Genomic DNA, 27,667 nt, shown 5'->3' with positions numbered 1-27,667 from the left:
CGAGGCCAGCCTGGTCTACAGAGTGAGTTCCAGGTCAGTCATGGCTACATAGTGAAACCCTGTCTAGAAATACAAACAAACAAAACAATCCAAACCATTCATTGTTGCATTTCTCCTGAAATTCATGGTCTTCGCCTTTTTGATATGAGAGAGATAACCAAGAGCCAATAAAATAAAACACACCACAGCCCATGAAATACACGGGAAGCGGTTCTACCCGGACGTACCAGAGAAGGACCGGGCGCTGCAGGTTCTTCTTCTGGGTCAGTAGCGACCTCTTCCGGGCCGACGGCTAGGGAGGCGGAAGTGCGGCGTTCCCTGAGGCTGCTGTCTCTGAGCGGGCGGAGGGGAGGCTCCCGAAGTGGGGCCAGGCGGGGATGGCTGCGGCGGCGGCCGGGACGGGGACTTGGGCGGCCCAGGAAAAGCAGTTCCCGCCGGCGCTGTTGAGCTTCTTCATCTACAACCCTCGCTTCGGGCCTCGCGAGGGAGAGGTACGCTGGCGGGGCTGCGGGGCGCGAGGAGGGGCTGGGGCACCGGCGGCCGCTGTCAGTGCTCGGGAGCTGCAGGGCGCGGCTGGGAGGCGGCTTCTCCTGGTCGCCTCGGTCCAGACCGAGACTGCTCCGTGCCTGCTGTGGCTCCGGGTGGGATGTGCCGGGGACTTGACATCGCAGGCCGGTCCTGTCAGTGAAGGTCCGTCAGGTTAATCCTTCCGCCCGGCTTGACTGTCTTTCCCTTTGAGTCAACTCAGGGCAATCAAAATTGAACTTGTCTTCTCTCTTGAAAGTCTTCGATTGCAAAGGTGGAACCAGATTGGTGGATGGTGGCTCCCAAAGTGTGTGTGTGTGGGGGGGGCACGGATGGACAAAAACACACAAACAAAAAGGAATCCAAGTCAACTAAACAAACTTGGAGGAGCCTCAGAAAGTTAATCCCCCCACCCCCCAAAAATTAGTAAGAGGTTTTGTTTGCTCCGAGTTGAGGGTGGTGACTTCCTCAAAGGATGTCCTGAGCTGTATTTTGTTGCAAATAAATCACAGTCCTATTTAGAGGCTTTCAGTCCCAGTGCTCTCGAACCGACTTGGTTTAATTTGCCCATCTGTATTCCTGCGCACGTGCATACATGCACCTTCCTCGAGAGGCTTGGTGACTCGCGGAAAGAAAGCTGGGATTTTCATTAACCTCTTCTTGTACTACTGATGAAATGTGACTTGGTGAATACCACAGTTGTAAGACTGGTGGATGACAGTATTTACAAAACCACGATAAAGGAATTCTGGGATTTCTAAAATCATTTTTAGGTTTTTGTCCTTAGCCTCAATGATGGGAAAAGTGGATGTTAAACTCAACACTTTAAGAGTTAAGATGAATAAATGCTGACATTAATGCTGTGTTCTGTTTCTTTCTGCCTTAGGAAGAAAATAAAATTTTGTTTTATCATCCAAATGAAGTAGAAAAGAATGAAAAAATTAGAAATGTTGGATTATGTGAAGCAATTGTACAGTTTACGAGGTACCACTTTAGTGATTTGTTTGTTGTTTGTAGAGATTGGCGAATTCTTTCGACTTACTCTTCCAACCATGTTTTGAAAACTTTTTTTTCCCCTAGGACTTTCAGCCCATCGAAACCTGCAAAATCTTTACACACACAGAAGAATAGACAGTTCTTCAATGAACCAGAAGAAAATTTCTGGATGGTCATGGTATTTACTTATGCAGTAATAGTGAAGTTCTGGGGATTATGTATCCTTAGGAATCACAGTAAAATTGGTTGGAATTTAGCAATTAATATTTCTATTCAGATTCTGACTGTTTAATCCCAGCACTCGGGAGACAGAGGCCCACAGAACTCTGAGTTGGAGGCCAACCTGGTCTACAGTGAGTTCAGGACAGGCAGGGTTATACAGAGAAACCCTGTCTATAATAAGAAGAAGAAGAAAAAGAAACTTTCTGTCTACAGATGGCGCTCTTTAGTAGGGACTTGCCTAGGAGGCATAGGTTCCTGCCGAGCTCTGGAATAGACACCACCAACAAACCAAAGTAATTTTGTGTCTAGTGATCTAACCTGTTCAATAATTTTTGTGTATTTGTAGAGTGGTGGTGAGCATTATGTGTGTTTATTCATTTTTTTGTCGGGGAGGGACAAGACAGGGTTTTTCTTTTTAACAGTCCTGGCTGTCCTGGAACTTTTGTAGATCAGGCTGACCTTGAACTCACAGAAAGCTGCCTACCTCTACCTCCCAAGTGCTGGGATTAAAGGTGTGTGCCACTGCTGCCCCATGAGCATGTGTGTATGTATGGGTGCATATATCAATCTTGGGTGCTATTCCTCGGGAGTCCACCTGTTTTTCTGAGCACAGTCTCTTACAAAGATTGGAGTCTTGCCAACTCTGCTTATCTAGTTGGCTGGCAGGCTCCAGGAATCCATCTGTCTCTGCCTCCCCAATGCTAGGATTGTGCCACCATATCCCACTTCTTAACGGTTTATTCATTTGTTCATTTATTTAGAGACAGGATCTCACTGTGTAGCCCTGGCTGGCTCGAAACTTTCTTTGTAGACCAGGCTGGCCTCTAACTCATAGAGCTCCACCTGCCTCTGCCTCTCGAGTGCTAAGAATGCCCCGCTTTTCCATGGGTGCTGGGGATCAAACTCAAGCCTTGTGCCATTCTCCCCAGCTCTCGCAATTATTTTCTTTATTTGAATGTTTTTATTATACTTACTTATTTACTTTGCCGGGGGAGGTGTGCCCTAGCACATGTGTTAGAAGGCAACTTGAGAGGGTTTCCCCCATGTTGGTCCCAAGGATTGAGTTCCAGGTCACCAGCCTTGTAGACAAGTGCCTATAACTGCTGAGCCACCTTGCTGGTTTTGTTGTCTATATTTCATTGCTGGAGCTGGACCCCAAGCATGTGCAGGCAAACATTTACCACTGAGGTACTGCCCAGCCCCAGATTTTTAAAATTAAGAGGAGGTTTAAGACATATAATCGTATCATTATATAATTTCTGCTTATCAAACGTCATAGGTTGTTCGGAATCCTATCATCGAGAAGCAGAGTAAAGACGGCAAGCCCGTTGTGGAGTACCAGGAGGAGGAGCTGTTGGTAATGTGCAGCCTCTGTCCCTGTGCCTTTAGGAAGGTTATTCCCAGATGTGTCGAGTGACTTCCTTTAAACTCGGTAGCTTCTAAGAGCCTTCTTGGGGGGTCATAGGAAAGTTTTACGTTTACTGCTTACTTTAACATAATCTTCTAAAAATACTTAAGTGCCCTGTCTTCTTAATCCCTTCCACTGGTCATCTGTGTGTGAAGCGCTTCAAACAGCGGCTTCTTGGTTTGTAAACTTGCACTTGAATGCCTGTATTTCAGCATACAACTACCGTAGAACCAAGTTCTAATAATCATGTGATTTGCCAAGAGTTGTTCTGTTGCTGTGCCCGGATCCATTGAGATGCTGTTTTCTTGTTTGTAGGACAAGGTGTACAGCTCAGTGCTTCGGCAGTGCTACGGCATGTACAAGGTAGGTCTGGCTTCCACATCCACACTGCCCTCTGGGAAAGAACAAATATACTGTTCTAAAATAATTCTTTATTTTAAAATATCATTGCAATATTTTCTCCTTTCCTTTCCTCCCTTCAGCCCCTTCCACCTAACTCCATTCGCTCATGGTCTCTTTCTCTTAATCATATGTTTGTATGTTTGTATATATATGTACTACATACATATATAACCTAAATACACACACATAAAACCTGCTCAGTCCATGTAATGTTACTTGTATGTATATGTTTCAGAGCTGACCACTTTGTTATCGGATGACCTTTGATGGGGGAAGACTGTTTCTCCTGCTCTCAGCATTCCTTAGTTGTTAGTTTTGAATCTAGGTTAAGTCCCTTCCATAAAGTTTCTCCCTTCTGTGTTAGGATCGCTGTTGGTGTCATCCTTGATCAGGTCTTGTTTGGGCAGCCAAGCTGATGAGATTTCATGGTGTAGCTTCTTTGACATTTCTAGGAGATGTAACCTCACAACAGTCTTCCTGGTCCTCTGGCTCATGCAGCATCTCTGCTTCCTGTTCTTCTGTGGTCTCTGAGCCTTAGGTGCAGGATGGCGTTGTAGTTGTTCACTTGGACCTGGACATCACATGATCGTTTCTTTTCTGCATTTTGATCAGTCGTGGTTTTCTGTAATGGTCTCTGTTGCAAGGAGATGTTTCTTTGACGAGGGTGAGATCTGTACTCATCTGGCTAGACACTGGTAAAGGATATGCAGGACCTGACTGGGCCGGCATTCTCTTTCAAATCAGGGTCTGTCCACTTTGTTGAAGATAAACTTGGGAAATGTTTACAAATAGTTTTGTTGTACTTTGCTTGCTGAGTCAAGTTTTCTCTCCATAGTTCAGGCCAACCTCAAACTCACAGTCATCTTGCCTCAGCATTCTGAGTGCTGGGATTACCACCGGTGTATGCTGCTATGTCTGGTTCTAAAAATAGTTTTTTTTTTTTTGTTTTTTTTTTTTTTTTTTTTTTTGAGTACTGAGGATTGAACTCAGACAAATGCTCTACCATTTAGCTACATTCCCATCTTTAAAAATGTTTGGTTATTTTTATTGTAGTTTTAAGTTTATTTATGGGGTCAGAGAGACCGAGTAGCGCAGGTCATTGACTTTATTTTCCACACTGTTTCCCCCATTAGCTTTTTAATGGGACGTTTCAGAAAGCCATGGAAGATGGAGGTGTCAAGCTTCTAAAAGAAAGATTAGAGAAGTTTTTCCATCGGGTAAGTGTCCTGAATTTTGTTTATAACTTTAATAATATGCAGACAAGTTCTGAGAGACATCAGTACAGCTGGTATATGAGTCAGTGGCTGAGCACGTAGCTGGTCTGGATAAGAACCTTGGCTGATCCCCAACACCAGGGGGCTTATGGAGCAATAGAGAGGCAGACATATTTGTTTTTTAATTTATTTTTAAGGACATATATAGCCGGGCAGTGGTGGCGCAGGCCTTTAATCCCAGCACTCGGGAGGCAGAGGCAGGCGGATCTCTGAGTTCGAGGCCAGCCTGGTCTACAAGAGCTAGTTCCAGGACAGGTTCTAGAAACTACAGGGAAACCCTGTCTCGAAAAACCAAAAAAAAAAAAAAAGGACATATATAGTGTATAAGTGTTTTGCCTTCTTGTATGTCTGTGTGACATCCCCTGGATCTGGAGTTATAGATAGGTGTGAGCTGCCCTGTGGGTGCTGGGAATTGAACTTGTGTCCTCTGGAAGACTCACTAATGCTCTTAACCACTGAGCCTTCTTTCCAGCCCCAATTTATTGTTCATATCTTAAAATGTATGTGTGTGTGTGTCTATGTGTGTCTATGTGTGGGTGTGTGCACGTGAGTGCAGTGCTCATAGAGGCCAAAGGAGGATGTCCGATTCCTTGGAGCTGGAGTTCCAGACAGTTGTGAGCTGTCCCTGCCAGGGTGCTGGGAACTGAACTCTGCTTCTCTGCAGGAGCAGTATGAGCTCTTAACCTTGGAGCGCTCCAGCTTTGTTTTCTTTAGATACAAACCCAGACCTTGGATGTGGCAAGGAACCCAGGGCAGTGAGAGCGCGTCAGCCTGTAACCTAGGCTGTTGGAACAGAGCACTGTCTCCATCCAGGGCTCCTGGGGCAGCTCCCAGACGTCTCAGCTTCATCTGGTTCTGCCTGCGTCTGTGTGCGTGTGGTAGGGAAGGCTTACTTCAGAAGCTGTCTTACTATGTGGGTGGGCTAGCTGACTAGAAAAATTAGACCGGTTACTGGAGTGCATTTGTACTTTATTTCATGAACATACATGTATGCGCGCGTGCACACACACACACACACACACACACTTCTTTCTTTTTACTTATTTATCTATTTTTCGAGGCAGGATTTTACTGGTTATCTTATACTGACCTCAGAGTTGCAGTACAGTAATCCTCCTGTCTCAGCATCCCAAAGTGCTGGGATGAGAAACGTGAGCTGTCACACCCAGCTCTGTTGGTTCTGCTGTCCTCACAGGCCTCATGTGGACTAACTCAGGAAAAGGGGATTTAGCTGTGTGGTCATTTGGATGAGAGTGGCCGTCCTAGGCTTATAGATTGAATGCTTACTCATCAGGGAGTGGCAGTTTTGAAGGGATTAGGAGGTGTGGCCTTGTGGGAGAAAGTGGGTTTCTGGGGAGGGCCCTGGGGTTTCAAAAGCCCAAGCCAGTCCAAGTAGTTCTCTGTTCCTTCTGCCTGTGGATCCAGATATAGAGCTGTGAGCTCCTTCTCCAGCACCATGTCTGCCTGTATACTGCCATGATCCGCCAGGATGACAGTAGACTAACCTTGAACCTGTAAGCCAGCCCTGGGTAAACGCTGTCCTTGCCATGGTCATGGTGTCTTCACAGCAGTAGAGCACTGCCGGGCACAGCTGTGACACAGATCCAGTCACGTGGATGTGCATGTCCCGAGTGATGACGTCTCCGAATAGTTACCAATCTCTTTCATTGTGCATAGGGTTTTGCTTCACTTGCCCCAACCTCTGTCAAATTCAGTTCATGTTCAAGTAATAATTCTCAGCTTATTTTCTCCCTAAAATACCTCTTGTTTTACTGTTCCATTGCTGTGAAGAGACACCATGACCAAGGCAGTTTATAGAAGAAGGTCTCTAACTGAGGGTGAGCCCATGACCATCACGTCAGGAAGCATGGCAACAGGCAGGCGGGCATGGGGCTGGAGCAGTAGATGAGAGCTCACATCTATTCATATAAGCAGCAGGCAGAGAGAAAGAGTGGCTGGATTTGACCCAGTGACAGATGCCCTCCGACTAGGCCACACCTCCCAGCCCTTCTCAGAATTGCCCCATCGACTAAGGACCTAGCATTCACATATCTGAGCCTATGGAGGGGCTTCTCTCAAGCCACCACATCTCTCCTACCTATTTTTGTATTGTCTATTTAACTTACTATGACTGTGTGCATTCAACCTGGGGTTGACTTTCAGCTGCCTTCCAGCTTATGCACTGAGTCAAGGTCTCTCCCTGAGGTCACTATTCCAGCAAGTCTAACTGGCCAGCTTGCTCCAGGGTCCCCTGTCTGTCCCCTCAGCTGGCATTGCATGGAGCCATCATGCACACCTAACTTTGTCTGTGGATGCTAGGGTCTGAACGCCAGCTCTCATGCTTTTGTGGCAAGTGCTTTAGTCTCTGAGCCATCTTGAAGCGTTTCTCACTCTAATGATAATTTACTAAGTCACTCTGGTGCCATCTGTCTCAATCCCTGTTCTTGTCCTCATGACTGTCCTGTTATGAGTTAACTTCTGTCCTGACTAATATTCTTCAGAATGGCACTGTGTCTGTCCATGGCTCCATCGTGTGGATCCTTAAGGTACTGAATCCTAAGAGATGAAGCATACCAAGTAAACAGTGGGCTTTCAGCTTTTCTATTGATTTTAAATCCAGTTACTCTTGACTTAGTACTTGTCGGACTTGTCATTGTACTGTTCATCAGAGTGTGACTGCCATACGTAGCAGCCTAACGTGAGATTTTTTCCAGTGAGGAGCACTGTATTGAGTATATGAGTATGCTGTTAAGCTTGTGTCTTGTTTTCCCCACAGTATTTGCAGACTCTGCATTTGCAGTCATGTGACCTGCTTGATATTTTTGGAGGAATCAGCTTCTTCCCATTGGATAAAATGACGTACTTGAAAATCCAGTCTTTTATCAATAGAATGGAAGAAAGCCTAAGTATAGTCAAATATACTGCATTCCTCTACAATGACCAGCTCATCTGGTAGGTGATGCCCTGTGGCTTGGCCTGTAAGAGATGTGGTCAGAGTAATAAACTCAGCAGCAATTGGTGCGGTTGTCTGTCACAGCTGGACAGTTCTTGGTAGGAATTGTCAGATTAGAAGGATTATTTAGAACAAAGCTAGGGTATTAAACAATTACAATTACCAAGCAGAGGAGCTTAGAACTAGAGCCAGAACTGAGGAGACGTCTCAGTGTGCAGTCCTTTCTGTGCAAGGATGAGGATCAGAGTTCAGATCCTCAGAACCACATAAATGCCAGGGGGGTGGAGTGGCAGAGATGCGGATAGCTAGCTAATTTAGCCATGTTAGTGAGCTCTTGGTTTGAGGGGAGTAGAAGAGCCATTGAGGATGACTCCTGGTATTAACCGTGAACGTCCATATGTCAGTGCATACACTCAGTGCACACCTACACACATGCACCTACGTACACATAGAGTCATACACGAACATACATGAGAAGTGGGGAAAAAGGTGGAAACAGAGGAGAAAGGCAGAGGGGAGGAAAAGGGGGAGGTCGGGGAGAAGGGAGCTGTTCTCAAATAAATCAGTGTCTCCACCAGAGACAGTTGGGGTGACAGATGAAAGGCCACTTAGCATTAAAGCAAAGACAGCAGAAATCTGCACACAATTAAAGAGAAACCAGTTTAATAGAGTATAAATGCCAGGTGTGTACAAATGAATTGCTGAGATTTAAGCCCGGAAAACAATGTTGCTGGATTTTCACTATCACTGTGTGATACATGTGTGGGCACATGCATGTGGATGTCAGAGGACAACCTATGGAACCGGTTCTCCTTCCAGTCCTATGTGGGCTCTAGGGCTCAAACTTGGGTCATCGGGCTTGCATAGCAAGTGTGTAACTTGTGATCCTCCTGCCTCAGCCCTTAATCCAGTGCTTACGTATATATCAGAAGGAAAGTTGTATCTCGATTTTGGTTTTACTTTGTCCTTCCTCTTTATCATCTCAGTTACTTCTGCAAAAGATAACTCTTATAACCATCCAGTTGTTTGGTTTGGAAATTTTACCACCTGCCAGACTGCTGAGGGCCGGTGCTGCCATGCAAGCAGCAAAGGTTTTGAACCACTCTTCCTATCCGTGCACAGAACATCTGTGTCTGCTGTGGGTATTTACTTTCATTTTAAAACATTTATCTTTATTTTATTTATGTGTATTGACATTTTGCCTGATTAAATTAGGCTGGACAGCCAGTGACCCCGGGATGCGCCTGTCTCCACCTCCCCAGCACTTGGATTGCAGGAATGTGCTGTCACACTTAGCTTTTTACATGGGTGCTTTTTTGTTTGTTTGTTTTTGTTTTTTGAGACAGGGTTTCTCTGTGTATCTCTGAGTGTCCTAGAACTCAAACTTACAGAGATCTGCCTGCCTTTGCCTCTCTGAGTGCTGGGATTAAAGGCTTTTGTTGTTTCTAGTCTCATTTAAAATACAGAACTGTGGAGCAGCAACTGCTAGTGGGTCAGCATGCAGTGCTAGTGCCAGCCCTTGGTTTGTGTCTCCTTCCTGAACTTACTGGTCAGAGGAGAGGGATCTATTTCTCTTTGTTTTGTTTGAGACAAGGTCTCCTGCAGTGTGTAATGTGGCCTGGCCTTGAACTCTAAGTAGCAAAGGATGACCTTTGATCCTTCTGCCTTAACTTCCTGAGTGCTGGGATTATAGATGTGCACCAGCATGCCCATGCAGTGCTAGGGATGGGTCCCAGAGCTTCATGCATGTTAGGCAGTTCCTCTCCTGTCTTAACTACATCCCTGGCTCAGCATCTTCCTATTATGTAAAGACAAAAACGAGCTTTACTGTAGAGCAGGGAAGTCAGAAGACCAATTCCAAACTGTAACCCAGTGTTTTCCCGATGTTTCAGGAGTGGATTAGAACAGGACGACATGAGGATTTTGTACAAATATCTCACCACCTCGCTGTTCCCCAGGCACATTGAACCTGAGGTATGGTTGCATACTGTGGGTGAAGACATGCACACAGTAGTCGGGAGGTGGACATGGGTGCTGAGATGGGCGACAGGTTCTGCTTTATGTTGGTGTGTGAAACTCAGCAATATTTAGCTGTGCACTGGTTGGTCACGGTCACATATGAAACCATGCATGTCGCCTTTTCTGTGGTCTCTTGTATTCAGAGGCAGGAGGTGGAGCGATTCATGAGTCAGAGAGAAAGCTGGGTCTTGGATAGGGTTAAAGAACTCTGAAGTGCCAGGGATCTGTGAGAGCCCTGGCTGAGTCTGCAGTGTCTTATCTGCATTGTGAATAAATGACTGACTGCCTGGCTTGCTTTGCCACTGTGGTACTTCATTTCCAACGTTTCATAGAGAATATTAAGTGCTGGTATTCTCCCCAAAGTATTCTTTCATAGTTTCTTAGGCTGGAAGTGAAAAGTGTTCACCACCTATAACGTCGTTATTTTTGCTTGTTCTGTTCATTTGCAAGCTCCTTTTTTTCACCCTCATCCACCATCTTTCTCCAGTGTTTAAGGCCTTGATTTGAAACGATGGGAAAACCTCTCTGATCAACTCAAGGGGAGGCATGTGGCTCACTAGCAGAGTACTTGCCTGCATACACAAGGCTGTCGTAGGAGCAGCGGGCTGCGTTCCCGCCCAACTCCCGCATGGCTAGCTTTATACCCGAAATAACAACATACAAATTGTATTTATTTAAACACTGCCTGGCCCATTAGTTTCAGCCTCTTATTAGCTAATTCTCACATCTTGGTTTAACCCGTATTTAGTAATCTGTGTAGCACCACGAGGTGGTCGCTTACCAGGAGAGATCTTAACCTGTGTCTGTCTTGGAGAGGAGAAACATGGTGACTGACTATGGCGACTGCCTGAAGCATCTGCCTTCTCATTCCCAGAATCTGGTTCTGTCTACTCCGCCTACCTAATTTTTTGTCCTATTAAAGGGCCAAGGCAGTTTCTTTATTAACCAATGAAAGTAACATATAGACAGATGACTTTCCTCCATCATTTTCCCTTTTTCTGTTTAAACAAAAAAGAAAGGCTTTAACTTTAACATGGTAAGATTACACACAATAAAACAGTTATCAAGCAAGAATTACAATTATAATATTTATATCTATTTTATCTTTTACCATAACAAAAGAAAAACTATAACTATAACTAACCATTCTTCAACTCCATCAAAGACTCCAGAAGGATATAATATTACGTAATTAAACAAGAAGTAAGCAACTTCCAATATTCTAGAAATGACAGAGACATCTTGCTACCTGGACAGTCACCCAAAGTTCCTTTGTACTGTTGGGGCATCCATCTTTGGCCTACAGGCCCATAGTATCCAGCAGACATTTCCATGAAGCAGGAAATTTCAAAGACAGTTCAGTCACTATCTGCTGTGTCCTGCAGAATGTTTCGCAGACTCTTTCATGAATCAGGAACCCCGAAAGACCATCTCACCTTTAGGCAAGTTCAGCAGTCCTCTCTCTGTGGGTTCTTTATGTTCAGTTTATGCAATAGTCCAGGCAAGAGCAGTTTCTTGCCCAAATGGCTATCAAACACCATAAGGAGCCTCTTTGATGCCCATCTTCCTCTTGAAGTAGATTGGTGCTGCCAGGAGCATAAGTGTCTCATTGTCATGAAAAGTCCTAAGTTATTAAAACATTAAATGCCATATTCTGCAGTTTTTGAAAGATATGAAGAATGCCTATCTAACTGAAATATATCTCTATATATCTACAAAATCTAACTAACATGACTACAAGCTTCACTATTATCGATGATTATCCATTAACCTATATTTCTTAATTATACATTACATTTTTAAATGGACTACACAATCACAATACCTTAATATCAGAAATACATATACATATAACAAATTGACCTTAAAATCCATACACCAATGCAAATTATTCATACCTATATCACAAGGCCCTGGGTTCCAGCCTTAGCACTTCAAGGAAACACTGGAAGAGATTTGAGGAGAGTCTTATCCAGAATTTAGCTCTTTTGCATCAGCTCGGACACAGTGGCCAGCAGTTGTTGGGTACTCACTGTGCACTAGTGATGTTCCCGGTGTCCAACACATACATCTAAATGCCCGCATGAGTCTCCAGAGCTATCTCAAGAGTTGGTTACTCTAACAGAAGGTTGCTCAGGCTTAGGGGACATCAGCACTCTGGTACATGTGTTAGCTTCTCATCACTGACAGGATACCTGAGGAAAACAGCTCAGAGGGGGAAAGCTTGATTTGTCACAGTCTCGGGTTTCAAAGGTTGGCCACTTGCATGTGGCATAGGCTGCCTGCCTCAGGGTGGAGAAGCAGGGAGAGAACAACCAAGGATAGATATATCTTGGGTATGCCTGCTTACCTACTTCCTCCAACAAGAACCCATCTCAAATAGTCCATTCAACTTTGAATTCATCAATGGATTTTTCCATCAGTGAGCTTGGTATCCACAAGGTCCAGTCACCTGCCAGTAGCACTACCAGCTGGGGACGAGTCCCTTAACACACAATCACCAAGGGACATTCTAGGTTCAAACCATACAGTTGTCCAACAAGGATGTGGCAGAGCCGGGACTACTCTGCCAGATATCAAAGCCTTGCTTGTAAGCACATCCTCCAAGGAACTATTTCTGATGCTTGCCAACTTCTGATAGCATGGTGCCACAACAGAAGACTCTGTCCAATCCGTGATTACATGACTGAAGAACAATGTGTGTAATGTGGAAGGCTACAACGCAGCACGGCAGTATGAACTTATACTATGAGAGCTTTTCTCATAGATTAGAATTGGGCTACACACTTTCACCATGGGGTATACTATGCATTGGGGGTATTCTGAGGTGATATGTTGTCTTAGTTAAGGTTTCTATTGCTGTGAAGAAATACCATGATCATGGCAAGCATTGTAAAGGAAAACGTGGGTGGCTTACAGGTTCAGAGGTTTAGTCTGTTATCATGGTGAGATATGGCGGCATGCAGGCAGATACAGTGCTGGAGAAGGAGCTGAGAATTCTAAGTCTTTGATCCTCAGCTAACAGGAAGTGAACTGAGACACTGAGTATAGCTTGAGCATATGAGACCTCAAAGCCTACCACCACAGTAACACACTTCCTCTAACAAGGCCATACTTACTCCAACAAAGCTACACTTTCTAATAATAATGCCACTCCCTATGAGCTTATGGGGGCAATTACATTCCAGCAACAACATTTGTTAAAACCAGAAGAGCACCAAACGTTTTTCAAAATTTATTTAGTTTTATATGTATGGGAATTTTACTGGCTCATATGTCTGTATATCATGTGCATACAGTGCCTAAAGTGGCCAGAAGAGGACACTGGGTACTCTGGGACTGGAGTTACAGATGGCTGAGCTGCTATGTGGCTGCTGAGACTCAAACCCAGGTCCTCTAGAAGCACAGTCAGTGCTCTTAACTGCTGAGCCATCTCTTCAGCTCCCAAAACAATGGTTTTTAGCAAAATCAAAGCATGATAAGTACAGTTCTTTGAGGAAACTTGGTGCCATGGATGGAGACAGATACTTTGACTGTAGACAAGCCTGTACTTCTGTAACATTGAGTTCCCCCGTGCAGGAATGGAAAGAAGGCAGTCTCCATGGGGTAGTGTGAAAAGATAAGAACCTTTCGCCACGTGGACATTTCAGTTAGTAAAAGAACTGGATTAGTTTGTGGGATTTAGGCCTAGATGGACATTATCATTGTCCTGGTTAAATTTAGTTCTTCATGTATTTTTGTAGTATTTGTACTATACTTTCTCTCAACATTTCATACATGTTGTATACATACAGTATGTATATTAATCATATCCACCACCAATGCTTCTTTTTCAGCTTCGCCCAGAACCCCCCAACCGTTTCCTCCTGGCTCCGTGTTCTTTGTTATTTATGTTACGAATACTGACCTCCTTCCAGCTCTCATTCCTCACCCTCCCTTCTCAGAGCTGAGAGCCTTCCACGGAGGGGGCGGAAGGCTGGTATAGATGACCTGTTCTGCCACTGACCGCCCAGTCACTTAAACCCAGCTTTGATCAGTTAGTTATCAAGGCCCTGCATTAGCCATTATCACTGAAAAACAAACAAACCTCTGGCCAAGGTTGAGAATGGCACAGTTCTGTGGGTGCACACATAAATTTTAGAATGTAGTTTCCTTTTTTTCTGGGTGGGGAGGATTACAGGAAAATGGCATGAGACAGCCAGCAAGTGGGACCACTGTTGTCACACTGGGAAAGGCAAACAGTCTAATTGTTCTCAACATTTGTTGTGTTTGCAGTTGGCAGGAAGGGATTCCCCAATAAGGGCAGAAATGCCAGGAAATCTTCAACACTACGGAAGGTAAGACTTTGATTGTTTGGTTTCATTATCTCTTCTGGTAAAGATAAAGTCATGAGCATTGAATTGTCCTACCGGCAATAACACAGAAAGGAAATTCTATTGTCTCCAGTGACATGAAACTGTTCCTTTATTGTATTCTGGTTTGGTGTTTACCAAATGGCATCTAGCATCAACAGAACATTGATAGCCTTTGACTAGGAATGTGTTCTATTTATGTTGTGTTTACAATTTACCTCATTGAGTTGAGTCATCTCTGTGTTTACTTTTAAGATTTCTTACTGGACCCTTGAACCTTAATGATCCAGAAGCAAAATGCAGATTCCCCAAAATTTTTGTAAATACAGATGACACTTATGAAGAGCTCCATTTAATTGTTTATAAGGTAACAACTGTTTTCCCTCCAGTGTTACAGATAACTCCTAAAGCAAACCTCCTTTGCATGTGTAGACCAGCACCACTTCACACCTCTTAAATGTTTCTTGGAAAAGGGGTTACAAGCTCTAATTTCTGTAAAACTCAAAATGGGTGCTCTTCTGCAGTAGGAAGTTTGCTTTCAGTCCTTTTAGACGATTTTGCTACTAGTGAAAGAATTACTGGCTAAGGCGGGTGTTCACGTTCCAAAGCCCCGAATGCCCACAGACCAAGGGCTCTGAGAGGTGGCGCCCACAGAGCACAAATGCCTCCTGTCTGTCCGCTATGGCCGTGCTCCGTGAATCCTGCTTTTGCTCGGAACTCTAAAGTTTTAGGCTGACTGACTGTAAGGACAGTATTTTGTTTCATGATACTTCCTTGTGAGAATATGTATGTATGTTAGGTCGAGTTTTCTTTTCACTTTGGAATGAGGCTTCATTGTTTGCCCAGTCTGGTCTTCACCTCGACTCAAGCAGTCTTTACTTCTGCCTTTCGGTAACTGGGACTGCTGGTGTATGCCACGCCTGGTTAGTGCTTCTCCCTGCCTCCTTTCTCCCTCCTTCCCCTCCCTCCCCTCCCCTTCCATCCCCTCCTTTCTCTATCCCCCTCTCTCCCCTCCCTCTAGTCAGTTGTACAAGAAAGAAAACTGGTCACAGGTCTATCTTCTTTCATACCTGAAACTACAGATACATCTTCATTCAAAGGCTTAAAACTTATGTCACAGGAAAACAGGAGAAAGGATGACCAGTGTGAGGGCCTCCTGTCATTGTCTGGATAATAGAAAGATTAAAAGCAGTGTCTGAGCCAGGTGGTAGTGCGTGCCTTAAATCCCAGCACTCAGGAGGCAGAGGCAGGTGGATCTCTGTGAGTTTGGGGCCAGCCTGGTCTACAGAATGAGTTTCAGAACAACCAGGACTACACAGAGAACCCAGTTTTGAAAAACAAAAACAAACAACAGCAACAACCAGAATGCCTGAGAGAACTCAGAGGAGAGAAGGCTCCAGTCTGGGCTGTGAGGAGACAGGGCTGGTGCAGGTGAGCACTGTTTTCGGAGCATACAGAACCCCCAGCTCAGCAGTGGCCTGCATAAGCCAGGTGTGGGGAAGTGGGCGTGGAAAGAGAGAAGTAGGGGTGTTGTCTTTGTTAGTAGGTCCCTCCCCTTCCTGTCCTTGCTCACAGCCAAGCCTGTAGCTGAATCCGCAGGCTGAGACAGTCTGTTTAAAAGACAGTACTGAAAGGGAGAGACAAGAGCGGCTGGGTGAGCATGTGTGCCCAGAAGCCGGACTCACCCTGGACTCCATCCCATGACATGGCTGCCTCTCTCGTCCTGTGCCTCACAGAAAGCCGCCATCCCTCAGCAGCTTTGGGTCCTCTTACGCTTAAGAATGGCAAAAATCCAAAACCCCCAAAGACCCTACAAGCCCTAGAAAGGGAAAACTGATTCTGGGGATAGACGGGGACTTTAAGAAATTAGTATACACAAAGCTGAAGAGGCGACTCAGCAGCTTTGAGCCCTGGATACTCTGGCAGAGGACCTGAGTTCGGCTTCCAGCACCCAGGTTATACAACATCGTACAGCTGTGTGCAGCTCCAGCTCCAGGGGGGCTGCTGATGTCCTCTGACTCTGTGGGCACCAGGTACACATGTGGTGCACAGACATACGTGCAGGCACAGTAAAATAAAAGTGGCAGTGTGCATTGATTAGAGAAGTTGTGTGCATTAAGGTGAAGCAGGAGGATATGAAAGGGTCCAGGCAGTTCAGTGGAATGGCTCATGACTATATCTAGGGCATTCAGGAGGCTGAGGCAGAAAGGTCATAAGTTCAAGGTCATCTTAGCATTTAGAGTGGGAGTATTGTCCCCCTGACAAAAAGCAAAACAAAACAAAACAAAAAAACCACATTATAGTAAACGCAATTTAATTAAAACTGTCACTTAATTTTTTTTTTTTATTGTGGCTGGGTATGGTGGTGCATGCCTTTGATCCCAGCACTAGGAAGGCAGAGGCAGGTGAGTCTCTGAGTTTGAGGCCAGCCTGGTCTACATAATGAGTTCCAAGCTAGTCGGAGCTACACAGTATAACTCTGTCTCAAAAATATTGTTTTATTGTGATAAAATATGCACTGTTAACACCATCTCTTTCAAGAACTCTTTGTCCTTTATACAGTAACTCCATTTCTCCACCCTGAAAATACAATTTTAAAAGGTTTTTAATTTTAAAAAGTTTCTTATTTATATGTGCATGTGTGTGTGTGTACGCATGCGTGCGTGTGTGTGTGTATGTGTGTTTGTACATGCAAAGGTACCTGTGGGGGTCATAGTAGGACACCAGAACCCCTAGAGCTGGAGTTAGAGGCAGCTGTGGGCCACCCAAGGGTTTTGGGAACTGAATTCCAACGCTCTGCAAGAGCAGCTAATACTTTTAATTGCTGAGCCATCTCTCCAGACCCACTGAAAATACAACTTTTGAAAGATGAAATTCATTAGAAGGGTCAAGGTAAGTTGGCCCATCCTGGGTAAAATAATAAGGGATACACTCATGGGAGGAAGTAGCACGCACAAAGCCCTTGTGTCTTAGTTAGGGTTTACATTGCTGTCATCAAACACTATGACCAGAAGTAAACTGGGGACAAAGGGTTATTGTAGCTTACAAGTCTGTATCACAGCCCATCTTCCAGGGAAGTCGGGTAGGAGCTGCTGTTGAGGCCATGCAGGTGCTGCTTATTTGCTTGCTTCTCACGACTTCCCAAGTCAGTCTTGTGTTCGCATTTTCTTAATTCTCACCTGCGCCAGCCCTGCGCAGTCCGCCTGTAAGAGGCTCCGCTCCAGCTCCAGGTGCTGTGTGACAGCGGGAGAGAGACTTGCAGAGTTCTGAGAGAAGAATGGGGCGTAGCTCAGTGGAGCACGTGTGTGGCATGTGTGACGCCCTGGCTTCAATGCTGTGTTTCCCCAGCAGTCTGAAGTTGTGAGAGGGAGTGGTTTTGGTGTAGGCCTTGATGTTGATGATGGTGACAACGGTAATGTTTGGGTTTTTGGTACCAGGTCGCAAACCCAGGGTCTCGTGCATGTTAGACAAGGACCCGACCACTGAGCAGCATCCCAGCCCCCCTGTAGATCACAAATGAAACAGAAAACAGGCAAACTTAGTAGAGTCTCGCTGCACCCCGACATCCTCTCGGTGTACTGCATAGCTGTGTGCCAGCAGCCTGAGGAGGGTAAACCGCGAGAACACCCTGGAACCCACTCCAGCGGGTCTGACCCAGAGCAGTACCAAGGCATACTCTAAGGCAGCAATTGGAGTGGGGAAAGTCTGTCATCTGCCAGGCTAGAATCCTGGTGTGTTCACAGACAAGGGTTTTCTCTCTGAGCCAGTGCTAACTGGCTTTCCACCTCTAGACTCTGTCTATAGATAGTTTAAGGTGTGATGTTAACTTGTGGTATGTAGAGCCCTTATCTTTTTAAATAGCCTTTTGGGGATATAATTTATCCATTAGTGTAGTCAAGAGTCAATTCAGTGGCCCCAGGAGTTCAGGAGCTTCCAGGACTATCTTCACTTTGGACATCAACTGCCTTTTGGGGTGTCTCCAAGGTCACATTTAAAGTCATTAGTTCATGGGAAAAACAGAACCCTGAAAGGCCTTGTAACAGTGACGGAGCAGAGGTGGAATTCAGTCCAGGACTGGAGTGGTTAAGAGCACTTGCTGCACAGGAGTGAGGACCTGAATGCAAACCTCAGCACCACCACGACAAGCATGGTCTCACATGCTCTGGGGAGTGGAGTGGGCGTTCTGAGAAAGGGTTGCTGGGGCTTGCTAGCTGCCACTTTAGTTGCAAGACAACAACAAAACCCCATGAACTCCAGGTTTAGGAGAAGACCCTGCTTCAAAGGAACAGGGCAGAAATGGATGCCTTTCTCTGGTCTCCATGCAGGTGCACACACACACACACATATACACACCCATACATACACAGTACACACAATCACAAATCATCAGACTGGCACACTTCAGACAGCACAGCCCCGATTTCTGCAGTAACGAGGGAAGTGTGTGCAGTGATGCCCTCTAGGGAAGTTTCTGGCCACCATGTTATTCCCCTAACTCTGTCTCCCAAGTGCTGGAATTAAAGATGTGCACCACCACACCTGACCCCGTGTAAGCTTTTGAATTATGAATTTCTTGTTGTCAGCTTATCTTGTTCTATTTCTTCTCGAGGCAGTTTCAGTAGTTTGTGTCTTCCTCGGGCATTTATGAATTCCATTAAACTAATTAGTTTGTTGGCATACACATTTTCACAGTACTAATGTGTTGCTTTTTCCTCTTCCTGTAGAGGCTATGGTGATGTCTCCTTTTGATTGCTGTTTGTGGTACCTGGAGTTCTTTGTCATTTTTTTAATTCCAGTATGGAGGGTTTGCAGTCTTGTGTTGTCTTTTCCCCGGAAGCCAGTGCTGGCTCCGTGCATTTTCTCTCTTGTTCCCTGTTGGGGTCATTTCTGCTTTGATTATTGCAACTCCTTGCTTCCGTTGGCTTCAGGTTCAGTGTGCCCTTTTTTCCAGTATCTTCAGATGGGACCTTAGGCCATCAGTTTTAGCTCTTTCTTCATTTGAATCCATTTGTAGTTATGAAGACTATCCGTGGAGCACTGTGTGTAGTGTGTGCACATGAGTACGGCTGACTTTAGAGGCCGGAGCTGCCAGATTCCCGTGTCTGAAGTTTTGTGAACTGCCCAACCTGGGTGCTAGGAACTCAGCTCAGGTCCTTTGCAGGGCGGTGCATGCTCCTGACTACGAGCCATCTCTACAGCCCCTGTTTGGTTTCTTTTTTGAGACAAGGTCTCACGTAGCTCAGGCTGACCTTGAATTTGCTGTGTAACTGAGACTGCCCTTGAACTCCTGATTCTCTTTCCTCTATCTCCTGAGTACTAGTATTACGAATGTATACCACCACACTTGGCAATTTTAGTTTTATCTATGGTCTTGGTTGCTGTTATTTGCTGATGTCATAACTGCAATTATTTGGCAAGATTTTAGCAACATGTAGTCTCTTTTAAGTTTTTTTTTTAATGGAAATTGTCAAGTGTACACAGAGAGACTAGAACAATGAAATCCGAGGCATCCATCCAAGTTGAATTAATAAGACGCCAAATCTTATTTTTAAGGTAGAGTTTCTCTGTGTAGCCCTGGTTGTCCTGGAGCCCTCGCTAGAGACCAGGTTGGCTTCGAACTCAGAGATTCAGCTGCTTCTGACTCCCGAGTGCCAGGATTAAAGCTTGCACCACCATGCTCAGCTTCAGATGCCGGCCTTTTATCTGTCCATTGTACTGTTTTGTTTTGAGAGCATTTTAAATTATGCCACTTCATTTTTAAATCCTTTGTGTCCCTGACTGATGAGGCCATGCACGTCATACCAAACGAGACAGCCCCTTCATATGAGCCTCCATACTGTCTGGTTGGCAGAGCAGTCTCTTCCTACAGCTGGTTTGTTGAAATCACGACAAGCTCACCACATTTGCTTACAGCCCTTATTGCACCTCTTTGTACCAGTTGTAATCTCTGGTTTGTCTCCCCACAGGCCATGAGCGCAGCTGTGTGCTTTATGATTGATGGTAGGTGTCCTCGTGGGTCTGCTTGCAGCCTGCCTGGGTCAGATCTCTGCAGTTTGCTGGGTTCTGTCCTTAAATGATCAGTATGTTGTCACAAGCCATGGAGAGGCTGTTTTAATTACTGCTCCCCATTTGGAACCTCTGCCACCTTCATTGATCCCTATTACATTTAAAGTCCAGCAGTAGGACCAGTGCCTTTCTGTGCTCACTGAGTGTGGTGGGTGGCAGTGGTGCCTGCCCTCCAAGGACTCAGGATTAAATGAGGTGTTTGAGAATCAAACAGCCGGTGACTCCGAGTGCTGTGTCCTGTGTGTTAAATAGTACTTGACCTTCTAGGGTATTTCTGGGGTGGGCAGTGCATATAAAGCCTCCCTCATAGTGAAGAGGCTTCCCTTCTCATGTTAGCTATAACCAACTCTAACTTTTTATTTCTGTTCAGTTTGAGAGGAAGGGGAATCTGATTGCTTTGCTCCCTAGTTGTCTTTATCTCATTTAGTTGGTCAGTAGATTTTTCACTGGAGACTGTCGAGTATTGAACTGTAGAATGAGTAGGACCTGTCGGACACGAAGTACTGTAGCACTGAGTGCTGTTTCTCAAACTCCCGCCAGCCTCCACGCAGCTGACACTGGAGTTTTGCCGAAGATTGGACAGCATCGTGGGGCCCCAGCTTACAGTGCTGGCATCTGACATCTGTGAGCAGTTTAATATCAACAAGAGAATATCCGGGTTTGTATCTGCGTCATGTTTACGCTCATACACTAAGTGCTTAGGTCAAGTGGCAGTGGCTTTCACTGAAGGGTGTGGGCAGTGTTAACGCTGCAGCGTGTCCTAGAGTCTAGGAAGCAGTGTCTGCTGTTCCGTCCCATCTGTGATGTCCCGAGGAAAGGAGAAGGTTATGTCCCCATTTGGATTTCATCTTCTTTCAGTGGAAGAGGCTGATGCAGCTTGAGGGCTCTCACTGGGATAAGGGAAAGTTACACAGTGAGCTGCAGTCCCATGACTGCTTCACATGGAACACATTCGTTCCCAACATGGAGAGAAACGAAATGTTAGTCTCCCGTCGGGGCCAGCAGAGATGAGTTTTCTCTGTGACAGAACAGTAGTAAGTCAGACTTCATGGACATTTACTTTCATTTAGAAAAAAAATCACATAGCAGGGAAAATATTTTTGTTAAACTAGACAGCTCTCTGGAAAATTTTAACATATTAGATATCACATGTTATTATTATTGGATGAAGCATTGGTTATAGCTGAGATTTTTTTAAAAATTTGTATTAAAGGTTTATTTATTTTATGTACATGGTGCTCTATCTCCACGTACACCTGTATGCCAGAAGAGGGCATCAGATCCCATTACAGATGGGTGTGAGCCACCATGTGGTTGCTGGGAACTGAACTCAGGTCCTCTGGAAGAGCTGCTAGTGCTCTTAACTGCTGAGTATCTCTCCAGACCCCACTCACTGAGATCCTTGACTTGAACACCCAGCCATTGAAAACGAAAGCCCTTTATCCAGCGTGTCTAGGTCAGAGGGCAGTCTTCAGGAGTTGGTTCTCCTCTTCCATTGCGTGCGTCCTGGCTTCCAACTCAGGTCTTGGTGGCGAGTGCCTTTCCTTTCTGAGTCACCGTGCCAGCCCTGGCGTACAGTTTTAGTTCATGAATTTTGTGTTCAAGGGGTTCTTTTGGGCTTTGTTTACTGAGACAAGGTCACGTGACACTAAGTCCCGCACTGGCTGTGCAGTGGATAGTCACTCTTTCAGGTTTTCAGGGTCACGTGACACTAAGTCCCGCACTAGCTGTGCAGTGGGTAGTCACTCTTTCAGGTTTTCAGGGTCACGTGACACTAAGTCCCGCACTGGCTGTGCAGTGGGTAGTCACTCTTTCAGGTTTTCAGGGTCACGTGACACTAAGTCCCGCACTGGCTGTGCAGTGGGTAGTCACTCTTTCAGATTGTCACACCTCACTGTCATGTTTGCACAGGTCTGAGAAGGAACCCCAGTTTAAGTTCATCTACTTCAACCACATGAATTTAGCGGAGAAAAGTACAATTCACATGAGGAAAACGTCCAGTGTGTCGCTCACGTCCGTCCATCCCGATCTGATGAAGATTCTAGGTGACATCAACAGTGACTTTACCAGGTAATTCTAGCCGGCTCCAGAGTGGTGCTGTCTCTCTGAGAACAGATTGTAAAGGAATTTATTTATTTTTCATTTGTTTGTTTACACAAATTTCACTTTGTAGCCTAGGTAGTACTCAAGATCCCCCTGCCTCAGCCTTCCCAGTGACGCAGAGCCCCTGGAAAGGGCTCAGGCTCGACCCACTCATGGATGCCATTCCCACATCACACGAAGTTGCCTTCATTCACACATAACTCCTGACTGTGACGACAGTTTAGTGCCATTTCTTGTCTTGAGTTCTTTTTTTTCCCCACAGTCGAGCTGGGTATATAAAACTATCCCACCTGAAACTTTCTTACAGAGCGGATGAAGATGAAGAAATCATTGTGAAAGCCATGAGCGATTACTGGGTTGTTGGGAAGAAGTCTGACCAGCGGGAGCTGTATGTAATTCTGAATCAAAAAAACGCAAACCTGATCGAAGTCAATGGTAACTAAGATTTGATACTTCAATAGAATTTTAATGCCACTGATATTTCAAAACGATCTTTTCCCTGTATTGAGAAATATTATAGAACCTGCACACGGTGGTTCACACCTGCAGTTCCAGCTCTCAGGAGGATCAGGAGTTCAATATCATCTTCAGATACATAGTGAGTTTGAGGTCTACCTGGGCTATGGGTGACCCTGACTCAAAGTAAATAGGGCCTGTGAAATGGCTTAGTAGATGCAGGAGCATGCTGCCAAGCTTGACGACATGGGATTGATCTCTGAGACACACAAGTTGTCCTCGGACCTCCACACGTGTGCCATGGCGCACACATACATGCCCATATTCACATACTCGCATGCACACACACAAATAAATATGACGTCCTAAACTTAATAATGCCTTAAGAGAAAATTGTTTTCGCCGTGCATTGTGGTGCACACCTTTAATCCCAGCACTTGGGAGGCAGAAGCAGGCGGATCTCTGATTCAAGGCCACTCTGCTCTACAGAATGAGAGCCAGGGCTACACAGAGAAACCCTGTTTCAAAAAACCAAAATAAATAAATAAATAAAAATAAATCAATGCGCACAGCTGTACACACTGTGTACAAATGTCCTTTCATATGTCTGTGATGAGAACACGTCTCTCTACACAGGCTGCCAGATTGATGCTGTACCTCCAGCTGTCACCCTCTGCACATGGGCTCGGTCTGGCTGTTTGCACAGCGCATCCAACAGCTGCTTTGTGGTCTTAATGAGTGTTGTCCTGAAGCAAGGGTGGCGCTGGGCCGCTCTGGTGCTCAGCTGTAGAATGGCACTAGCAGCAGCGCGGGTCCGGGACATAGCCCATTAAGCACACTGTAAGGGCAATCGAGGGGCTTACATCTTTACTTTTGCCTATTTGTTTGGAATTTTTTGTTTTATTTTTTGAGACAAGATCTCCTGTCTGTCTGGCCTGAAAGTTACTATGTAGACCAGTCTGATCTTGAACTGAAAAGCCATCCTCCAGCTTTTCTCCTAAAGAATGTGATTACAGGCATCCTCACCTGCTCAGCCTTAAGACGTTTTATATCTGCGTTTGTGTTAATATTTGTGTGCATGAAAAATATCAGTTAGTGCAGGCCTGAAATAAAAACAGGAATTTAGAGGAGTGGGCATGTAGCTCTGGTCCAGCATTTGCCTGGCATACTCAAGGCTCTGGGCTCAAAGTGAAGTGGGAGTGGAGTAAAGTCGAGGTCATGGTCTCTGTGAAGCACTTGCTGTACATCCCAAGATTGTAGCCAGAGTTTCTGTGCACCCCATCCGCTTCTACAGAGCGTCACCCTTCTAATGCCCCAGCCGTGGGTGTCTCAGGCAGTCCTCACATCGCTTCTTCCTGACCCCAGAGTGGTATTTCTAGTGTGCTCAGGAGTTTGTTAGCTGTTTCCCCGGCTGCCTTCCTGTTGGTTAATTTTGTTGTTATTGTTGCTTAGGCTTCTGGAATTTAAAGTCGACCTTAATGCAGACTTACCTATTTCCTAACTATATCCCCAAAGAACTGAAGGTCCTGACCAAACCATCTAACCTTTAAGGAGAGAAGCTGTGTTCCTTGATACACCCTTTTCTGTTCTTTTGCAGAAGAGGTGAAAAAACTCTGCGCCACACAGTTCAATAACATCTTCTTCTTGGATTGACTCCACTGGCTCCCCGGGACCTCTCTTGTTTACCGTCACAGCTCACTGGTCGCGACACTGATTGCATCAGTGACGAGAGTAAAGCAATACCTGCTTTGAAAAATCAGTTTCTACTTGGTCTGATGATTCCCTGAGGTTTTTAGATGCTGAATATTTATGTGGAATTAATTAAAGGTAGTCAGCTGAATATCATTCCATTCTTCTGACATTATGTGGATATTTTACTGGGAAATAAGACTAATAAATTGTTAAAGTTTTTAAAAATTCTGATTTCCTGTTGAGTCTTCTGTTGCTGGTTGTTTGACTACACTGGCCAGTGGGGCTCAAAAGTCATGGTCGGGGCCAGACCCACAGCTCGACCCTTAGGAGCACTGGCTGCTCTGGTGGAGCACTTTGGTCTGATTCTCATCACCGATATTGGGTGGCTCACAACCACCTGTAACTCAAGCTCTAGGACAGTGGTTCCCAGCCGTCCTAATGCCACGCTCCTTTAATACAGCTCTTCATGTTGTGGTGACCCCAACCATAAGATTATTCTCAGTGCTACTCCCTCACTATACTCGTGCTGTTGTTACGAATCATAATGTAAATATTTATATGCAGGTATCTGGTGTGTGACCCCTGTGAAAGGGTCATTCAACCCACAGATTGAGAACCACTGTTCTGGGGGATCTCGTGCCCTCTTCTGGTCTCCTGGGGTACCTGAACTCACATGTACATATGTGCACATATACAGTTAAAAGGAAAAGTCTTAACAGAAACAGTCAGTATTCTGACAGTGTGGGATGCTCAGCATTGGGGTCTGCCTGTTTATGAGAGCAGAACAGTGAGGTGCTGATCACCCCAGAGTGGTCTAGCCAGAAACTGTTCCTCTTTGTCATGAGGCCCCCCCAAGAGCCATGACACCCCGCATCTCTTCACAGCTGAGATGAAATATGGCTGAATTTTACTAAACCCTATTTTCATGATCCGGACAGCCCAGGGTCTGGGAGAAAATTAGCTGAGTGGTCTGAAAACCACAATCTTTCCCAGCCCCCAAAGCAACTCTGCAATCAGCTTGTAACCTCCATGAACCTACGCATTGGGGTGAGGAAGCAGCTTCATCAGTTTGTACTGGCCTCATTGTTCCTCAGTTCAGAATAATTCACAGTTGCCATTATGACTGTTTTTCTCTGCCCATGCACAGCCTGAGACTGGGGTGTAGTACCCACCACACTGGGCTTTCTGAGTGTCCCTGAAGAGATTGTGGTTGCATCTCAATTAGATTGTGATTTGACGTGTTATTTCGAGTTGCACACGTTTGTTTCAGTCAGCATTTATTCTCTGTTGCATTCTGGCTCCAGAGTCTGTATATTAATTCGGACTTCTAGTTGAGTTGTTTTGTTATTTTGCTAATTTCAGGTCTTTTGTTTCTCTGGTCAAGTTGGAAATCTTCCCTGGAACTCTGTCAGTTTTGCAGGGATAATATGTAAATTCAAATATGGAATACGTCCTTTGGGTCTTGACTCCTGCCATTGTCTTAATTTGTGTGTGCGGATTGTAATCATGTGTATGTATTTATGTTTATGCAAATGTGTGTGCAGGTGTGCAAAGCACATACGAGTGTATGAGTATGAAGGTCAGAGGTCAACATTGATATCTTCCTATAGTGCTCTCCATCCTGTGTGTGTGCTTATGGTGCTTGGGTGTATGTGTGTGCACATGTGTGGGGTATGTATGCATGTGTCTACATGTGGATGGGTGTGCTTACCTGTGCATGTTCACATGGAAGCCAGGGATAGATCCTGGATGTCTTCTATCACTCACTACCTTGTTTTTATTTATTCATTTATTTATTTTTGTGTGTACATGTTTCTCATATCCACAAATTCCAGAAGATGGTTCCAGATTCCTTGGAGCTGCAGTTACAGACTATCTAAGCTGCCCCATCGTGAATGCTGGGAACCAAACTTGGGTCCTCTGCAAAAGCAGCATGTGCTTTGAAGCACCAAGTGAGCTCTCTAACCCCTATTTTTGTTTCTTTGAGATAGGGTCTCGCTATGTCGTCTGGCTGACTTGAACTTGCGGCAGTCTCCTGCCTGTATCTCCCGAGTGCTGGGATGGGCCTCTCGGTTCACCTAATGTTGATTTACAAAAATATATTTAACACACATTTACTAATATGTTCATGTCTGCGTAGTCATTTAGTTTGGTTTTTGCAAATGCAGCCATACAAGAAACTTAACACGTGGACCCAGGTAGAGCATCTCAGAAACTCTGTCAGAAGCTAAGTGCAAACTCTTTATTTTATGGGACACTCATCACAGAGCTCATATGTCTGCTGTCCTTGCACCTCAGCCATGACTCCCAGCGCCTTCACTTCTTCTTCTTCTTCCCAGGGCTGGTCTTGCTGGTCTGGGTGGAAACCAAGTCCTCTTTAGGAGGGCTGGGTGTGAGTGGCAGCAAAGATGGAGTTTCCAATGGCTCTTTGAACACAGTGATGTCAATATCAAAGTCTTGTCTCTTGGCCTCTTCTTCCCGTAGGATGTTCAGCCTAAAAATCAAAATGGGAACTTAGCTATTTTTTTCTGTGAAACTTGTGAGACAGGGTTTCTCTATGCAACAGTACTTGCTGTCCTGGAACTAGCTTTGTAGACCAGACTGGCCTTGAACTCCCAGTGATCTGCCTCCCAAATGCTGGAATTAAAGGTGTGCACCACCACCAACTGGCTGAAACCAGTTTTTAAAATTAATTAATTAATTAATTAATTAAAAAGATTTATTGTGTATACAGTATTCTGCCTGCAAGCATGCCTTCAGGCCAGAAGAAGGCACCAGACCTCATTACAGATGGTTGTGAGCCACCATGTGGTTGCTGGGAATTGAACTCAGGACCTTTAGAAGAGCAGGCAATGCCCTCAACCTCTGAGCCATCTCTCCAGCCCCAAATATTTTGATGTAGGTGACCTGGAACATCCTTTTTTTTTTTTTTTTTTTTTTTTTTTTTTTTTTTTTTGGTTTTTTCAAGACAGGGTTTTTATTTTTATTTTTTTTTTAAAAAAAATATCTGGTAGCTGAATGTATCGGTGCACACCTTTAATCCTAGCACTTGGGAGCAGTGGCAGGTGTATCCTTCTTAGTTCAAGGCCAGCCTGGTCTATATAGTGAGTCCCAAACCAGCCAGAGAGCTATACAGTGAGACTCTGTCTCAAGAAACAAGCAGAAATTATGTTTACTTGTGTGCATGGAGTGGGAGGCT

At 45.1% G+C, this 27,667-nt stretch overlaps 2 protein-coding genes across 7 annotated transcripts in view; one reads left to right on the top strand and one right to left on the bottom strand.

Moving 5' to 3' along the window:
• The first annotated feature begins 296 nt into the window (after positions 1-296).
• Ccz1 (CCZ1 homolog, vacuolar protein trafficking and biogenesis associated) lies at positions 297-24,693 on the top strand. The gene is made up of 15 exons (XM_038345850.1): positions 297-491; positions 1,412-1,509; positions 1,606-1,699; positions 3,023-3,100; positions 3,467-3,514; positions 4,687-4,770; positions 7,604-7,779; positions 9,673-9,754; positions 14,075-14,136; positions 14,407-14,518; positions 20,118-20,151; positions 20,758-20,875; positions 22,129-22,287; positions 22,628-22,755; positions 24,374-24,693. The coding sequence occupies exons 1-15, from the start codon at positions 378-380 to the stop codon at positions 24,427-24,429; spliced, it is 1,443 nt and encodes a 480-aa protein (XP_038201778.1). The 5' UTR covers positions 297-377; the 3' UTR covers positions 24,430-24,693.
• A 2,003-nt stretch (positions 24,694-26,696) lies between these two features.
• The window catches only part of LOC119824666 (radial spoke head 10 homolog B), a 65,927-nt gene continuing 64,956 nt past the window's right edge, over positions 26,697-27,667 (bottom strand). For all 6 annotated transcript variants that reach the window (XM_038344985.2, XM_038344988.2, XM_038344992.2 and 3 more), the window contains one exon: positions 26,697-26,962. In XM_038344985.2, the coding sequence (XP_038200913.1) occupies positions 26,785-26,962 (178 nt within the window). In that variant the 3' untranslated portion in view covers positions 26,697-26,784. The remainder of the gene's footprint in view (positions 26,963-27,667) is intronic.

Source organism: Arvicola amphibius, chromosome 10, assembly GCF_903992535.2.
Source record: "Arvicola amphibius chromosome 10, mArvAmp1.2, whole genome shotgun sequence".
NCBI classification, from domain to species: domain Eukaryota; kingdom Metazoa; phylum Chordata; class Mammalia; order Rodentia; family Cricetidae; genus Arvicola; species Arvicola amphibius.
This window is presented reverse-complemented; position numbering and strand designations above follow the sequence as displayed.

Coding starts and splice junctions, on each gene's coding strand:
- Ccz1 (XM_038345850.1), top strand. CDS start 378: ATGGCTGCGGCGGCGGCCGGGACGGGGACTTGGGCGGCCCAGGAAAAG. Junction 3,101..3,466: donor ACCAGGAGGAGGAGCTGTTG/GTAATGTGCAGC, acceptor TCTTGTTTGTAG/GACAAGGTGTACAGCTCAGT. Junction 14,137..14,406: donor AATCTTCAACACTACGGAAG/GTAAGACTTTGA, acceptor TTTACTTTTAAG/ATTTCTTACTGGACCCTTGA.